At 48.8% G+C, this 5933-nt stretch overlaps 1 protein-coding gene across 1 annotated transcript; it reads left to right on the forward strand.

Annotated features, from left to right (window-relative positions):
- The first annotated feature begins 697 nt into the window (after window positions 1–697).
- Window positions 698–4908, forward strand: LOC119406105 (uncharacterized). The gene is given in 5 exon segments (XM_049419306.1): window positions 698–1052; window positions 1954–2170; window positions 2172–2297; window positions 2570–2938; window positions 4107–4908. Coding segments are annotated over 5 exon segments (1599 nt in total). The 5' UTR covers window positions 698–846; the 3' UTR covers window positions 4788–4908.
- Window positions 4909–5933: the final 1025 nt, after the last annotated feature.

A 5933-nucleotide genomic window follows, 5' to 3' on the forward strand; every position in this document is an offset into this window, starting at 1 on the left:
AAGTTGTGAAATACGCGTATTTTCATTTTTCCCGTAACAAAGGCATTTTCCCGACCGCTGCTATGTTACGCGGTGCGGCCCGTTACGCGGTGCGGCCGGTGCAGGCCCGTAGCCAGGAATTTTTTTCGGGAGCGGGCAGGTGGAGGGCACTTGCTGAAAACTTTGATTGTTTGAGAAAAACACGTAATTTCATTATTTATTTTTGGTAATACCACGTGGGGGGGGGGGGGGGAGCCCTGGCCCCTAGCCCGCCCCACCCCGCCCTGGCCACGGGCCTGGGTCCGGTCATGCACTTTAGTTGTTTCTGCGCTCTTTGCCTTTTGTGTGGGACAATAGGGTGCATCTACACGAATCATTTGTAGTGCTTCAAATGTTAGTTTCGCCTACAGCGCGTGTTTAACAGCGTAAGCTGTTATGCGCTCAAAGCAGCAGCCGACATTGGTGGCATATAGTTCTCCCCCGCCGCCGCCACCACCGCCGAAACCGATGTCCGTTGTACCTATCCCGCACAAAAAAAAAAAAAGAAAAGGAAAAGCACGGTTCTTGCGTGATTTGCCCCGCGCGGCAACCTGCGTGGTCAATCGAGTTTCTTTGAACGAAGACCCTATGCAGACGCCAAAACGGAAGAGGAATCACGTTTACTCGTGTATTACTGCGTGAAAAAAAAATAACACCAGACGTTACACAACGTGAATAGATCATATGCGAAATTGCTTTGTGCTCTGGCAACACTGTGCACTTTGACCCCGCCGCCATTTTAATGTGGGCGAGCGGCCGACGGAAACGCGTTCGCTAGTACGGCCGTACGACTGCTGAACACCCCCTTCACTGCGCTGAGCTACTGCGATGGCCACAGCAAGACGTTTCCCAGCGCCCGAACATGTGATGTGGACAAACTGTTTAGAAAACTTGCCGCATATATCGAACGACACTGTATCGGACCTAATAAACCAGGCGCCGACGTCATCCAAGCAGCAAACCAAATCTTATGCCTTCACCGTGGAAGCGTACACCTTGCCGTCGTCGGTTGTGACCAACGCCTGTGACACAAGGTACGGAAGCGACGTTTTATGTAACCTTTTGAAAGCATGCAGTGCTTTTCCTTTTGGAGCAACGTACAAATAGTGCCGCCGATGTTAACGTCGTGCGGGCGTTCTCGGCGAGGTCGTCATGTCACTGCGTGTTTCTTTCACTACGCGTGCTCACGTGCTTGGATAACTTGTCATTATGGTTTGGCAAGAGGAGGCTATGGTTTGGCGCTTATTTTTCGCACGTCCGATCAGCAGGCGTGGTCGCGCAGGAACTTCGCAGCTGTTCCGGTGGTGCGGTGCGTATGCCTCGAAGGACATCGCTCGTACTATGAAAACAGTTTTTTTGCGCAAACAAATTTCGCGTCCGCACGTATGCATTACTGGTCTAATATTAATGTGCTGCCTTTACGAGTGCGCATGCTGCTTTGTATAAAACACAATGTACGCTAGTTTGTTCACTAAACATTTAGACTAAACGGGTCTACAAGGACAGCTAGAAAGAACGGAACTGATCCACCGCAAGTGCCAACGTAAGTTAACAGTGGGACTCCTTAAAAATCTGATTCATTCGGTGCATGCTGGTTTGGAGATTTTTCAGCAGCATTGGCATGTGGTTTTCCAACTCGTCAATAAAAAGCAGTGTTTTTGATGTTACACTAGAGCTTGTTCACATCGAAGCACTTCATGCAGGTTTTGTATTATTGCACTGTAACGTCAGCTGCGCAGGGGTTTTCCCGAATGACATAGTCAGTACTTTGTGGAGAGTAGGTTGCATAACCTTGTTGCTTTGCATAAAGCTGTCATGGCAAGTGCCACGACAGCTTTATTCGTACTTGTGATATGGCACTCGGTAAAAAGATGACAAACTTGACTGTGTGCAGCTTACAAAGTTCTTTTGTTGTTGTTGTTGTTGCTCTTACATTCTCGGGATTGTCTATGCACGTGCGACGTGCTACCGAGGCCAGAAGAAGAGTGGCCGCCCATACAAAGTCAGCTTGGCTGTGAAAAGCGACATCGGAGCAGTGGCAGATTCTACTTGTGAGTGCCCCGCTGGGGCTGGTGGTGCCTGCAGCCACATTCTTGCGGCTCTGCGCCTCCTTGTTCTGCTGAAGCAGAAGGGCTTCAAAGAGGCACCACCAAGAGCTTTCATGCACAGAGTTGCCGCAGCAATGGAGGCGCCCCCGACGACAAGGTATCAGGCCCATGGCCGTGCAAAACGTGGACTGGCGGAGTCCACGTGAGGGTGGCATGGGCATGCCAATGCCCGTGCGACGAAGAGTGGCCGGCCATACAAAGTCACCTTGGCTTTGAAAAGCGACAGTGGAGCAGTGGCATATTCTACTTATGAGTGCCCCGCTGGGGCTGGTGGTGCCTGCAGCCACATTCTTGCGGCTCTGCGCCTCCTTGTTCTGCTGAAGCAGAAGGGCTTCAAAGAGGCACCACCAAGAGCTTTCATACACAGAGTTGCCGCAGCAATGGAGGCGCCCCCGACGACAAGGTATCAGGCCCATGGCCGTGCAGAACGTGGACTGGCGGAGTCCACGTTAGGGTGGCATGGGCATGCCAATGATGCGCGGGCTGAGGAGCAAAAGGAGCAGCAACACCTTGAAGCGATCCATAGCCTGGGAGAGGACCTCCAGAGCCTCGGGACCTTCGACTTTGCTGCCATTCTCCTTGCTGCTGGGGGGCCGTCAGTGGACACAAAGCTTGGGCCTGCGCCTGCGGGGTCTGCACTGTCGTACCAGCAGGCAAAACTCCCTGCAGGCTTCACTACGTGGATGTCACCCAGCATTTCGCAAGGGGCAGCCACCGTGACACCAGTGCCAGCTTTGACTCTGTTTAGTGATGGAGCCTCACAACCACCCTTGCCCGGCAGATTCACGGCTGAAGAATGGAGGGTGTTGACTGTAAGTGCAGTATAGAAAAGATACTTCTCTCTGCACTGGTGGAGTGTGTACCATTCATGTTTTTAACTGATTAGGTGGACCTAGATGTAGAGCACATGCAGCATAGAAATATTCTTATGCAGTCCTCTGTAAAAAGAGAGAGCGAGAAAATGATGAATGCCCTATTTGCTTCCACCAAATGTTACAAATGCCAAGACAATGGCCCCAGTGATGATAGTGGTTAAGCAATTTAAACTACAGCAAGCCCAGCACTAATGCTGTGCTTTATTTTATCAGTGCGGATCATTGCTTTATGTTCTACACTTTGAAGGATGTTAAGCTGTCTGGTTATTGAACAGTCTCACTCATAGGTGCTTCTACAGACTAACATTTGCTATTTGCTAGCTTTACCACCCAATCCGTATTTTGATTCATTTCAATGTATCAGTGTAATATAAACCAAGACTTACACTTAATCGAACTTGGGGCCACTGTCGATTGCATGTCCTCTGATTTTGTCAAACCTGCATTGTAACAATAGAGTTTTAGAATAGGGATCACCGGGCGCTAATGCTGCGGCGGCAGGTGGTGGAGCCCGACTCAGGTGCGCATTCATTCCGTGGTGCAAACACCGATGCCTCTGTTGGGGTGTGTGCCACTCTCAAGCCCAAATCTCTGGCTACTTTTGCGAGGAAGACAAACACCCCGTTGTTTGCTTTTTTATGTGCGCGGTCACCATCCACTGCATATGCCATTTTAAACATGAGGGGACACACGTGGGGATTCTTTTTATTGCCTTGCGCTTTGAAAACATTTGCAGCCTCATGAGCTTCTATATCCAAATGCAAAAAAATATATGGAACCCTAGCTATCCAAGCTTTGCTTAAAAAACCGGGAACTGTGCTCCTTTCTTGCCTGTTCTTATTGAAAAGCACAATTTCATTGCTGCTGCTGTTCTGCCATTCATGCCATTGACTCTCCTAAAAGTGGCTCCTAAATCTGTCTTTTGATGACTGGCTATTAATCTTCTTAGTGCAGCACGGTACCGAAAACAAACATTGGCATACCAGCTAGGCTGCAGGAAAGCTGATTGGGTCTTGCTAGTAGTCAAAGTACAGTGTATGAAAGCTCTGAGCGGTTAAAAGTTTGTAGCGCTTTCTCATGCTGTATTTACTTCCACATTGTGCAGGAGATCCAGCTGTCACAAGAAGAAGCTCGGGACCTCGAGCTGAACTCAAGGCAGCAGCGGCTCAGTGAACGCTGGCGACAGGCACGGGCCAATCGACTGACTGCGTCAACTTTCGGCCAAGTCGTCAGGCGGCAGGCATGGACGGAGAAGGGCCTCCGTAACCTCATTGAGCCGAAGGACCTCACGCACGTCCGTCCGGTGCAATACGGCATAAGGAATGAGAACATGGCCAAAGATAGGTATATAGCTGTCATGAACAGCTACGGGCACAATGTGTCAGTGCAGCATTGCGGCCTTGTGGTAGACCCTGTGTGCCCTTGGTTGGGTGCAACACCAGACGGACTCGTGTACGACCCGGAAGAACTTTCATATGGTGTGTTGGAGGTCAAGTGCCCCCATTCCCTGAAAGACTCTGAGCCAGAGGAAGCGAAGAAAAGAAAGTTTTCCTTGGTGTTCGGGGAAAATGGTGAACCGCAGCTGGACAGAGACCATGAGTATTATGCTCAGGTGCTTGGGCAGATGGCCCTCACTGGCTGCGTGTGGGGCGATTTCGTCGTGTGTTCGGAAAAGTGGATTGGCATTGAGCGCATTTGGTTCGACAGGAACGAGTGGGACGATATGCGCGAAAAGCTTGATGCCTTCTTCTTTCAGCACATGCTGCCCCATCTTGCCAGGCGGTAATCAGTGAAGCTTCCAGATTTCGGCTGCTTAGTGCGCCAAAGCTACACCTAACCTATGAGGCGTGCTGTAGTGGAGGGCCCCGATTAACTTAGACCATCTGGAGTTCTTTAATTTTTGCCAAAATCTTGACACACTTGGGTTTTCGCCTTTGACTTGCATCTGCAAAGCAGGCCGAGGACTGAAATCGGATCCACGTCGTAAAGCTCAGCAGCGCACAGCCTCAGCCATTGTGCCACCGCGGCGGGTACCAGGCAGTAGGGCACTTGCTAGTGTATTGATGGTTATTTATGATAGTTTGTGTGGTTAGTCGTGTTTTTAATTTTGCATGTTTTGTATATGTTCATTGAGGTCTATGTTTAAAGGTCACATTGTGGGGTTCAGAAAGATGTACAAAAAGTATTTTGAGGTGCAGACAATCAAGCACATCGTAGAACGACCTGGACACTCATGGTAGTATGTGTCGCTGTGACTCGGAGCTGAATTTCACATCGCTATGGTTAAAGATGCACGTGGGCTTTGTCACAAGAAGTATGCTGCAGTGGAGAGGCTGGAGAGCTTGAAATGCCGCTCATCAGAACCACTGTCGCAAGGGAGCAGCTATGGTAGAAAGTGAGGCAGCGGCTTTATGAAAATAACACAAAGGCTACACACAAGGTCCAGCTGGGCTTTTGCCTTCATGTCTAGAAAACATTCCGAGCATACCTGAAATTTTGTGTTTCCCATAGCAGCTTTGCATATGTAGGACATTCCGCGGCGGCTGCATTTCCGATGGAGGCGAAAATGTTTGAGGCCCGTGTACTTAGATTTAGGTGCACGTTAAAGAACCCCAGGTGGTCGAAATTTCCGGAGCCCTCCACTACGGTGTCTCTCATAATCATATCGTGGTTTTGGGACGTTAAACCCCAGATATTAATATTATTATTATTATTATTATTATTATTATTATTATTATTATTATTATTATTATTATTATTATTATGTAGGACATTGTTACCACAAAATTTAGTTAAACTCAAAAGCTTTCAATATTCGAAACCCGTTCCTGATGGTTCTGTGTATTTATACCCACTTATATCAGAAGTTTTTGTCTTGTCGCTTAAGATAACTACAAGAGTCCTTTGGAAAAGTTTAAAAGAGGCACAAATA

Source organism: Rhipicephalus sanguineus, chromosome 9, assembly GCF_013339695.2.
Source record: "Rhipicephalus sanguineus isolate Rsan-2018 chromosome 9, BIME_Rsan_1.4, whole genome shotgun sequence".
Taxonomy (NCBI): domain Eukaryota; kingdom Metazoa; phylum Arthropoda; class Arachnida; order Ixodida; family Ixodidae; genus Rhipicephalus; species Rhipicephalus sanguineus.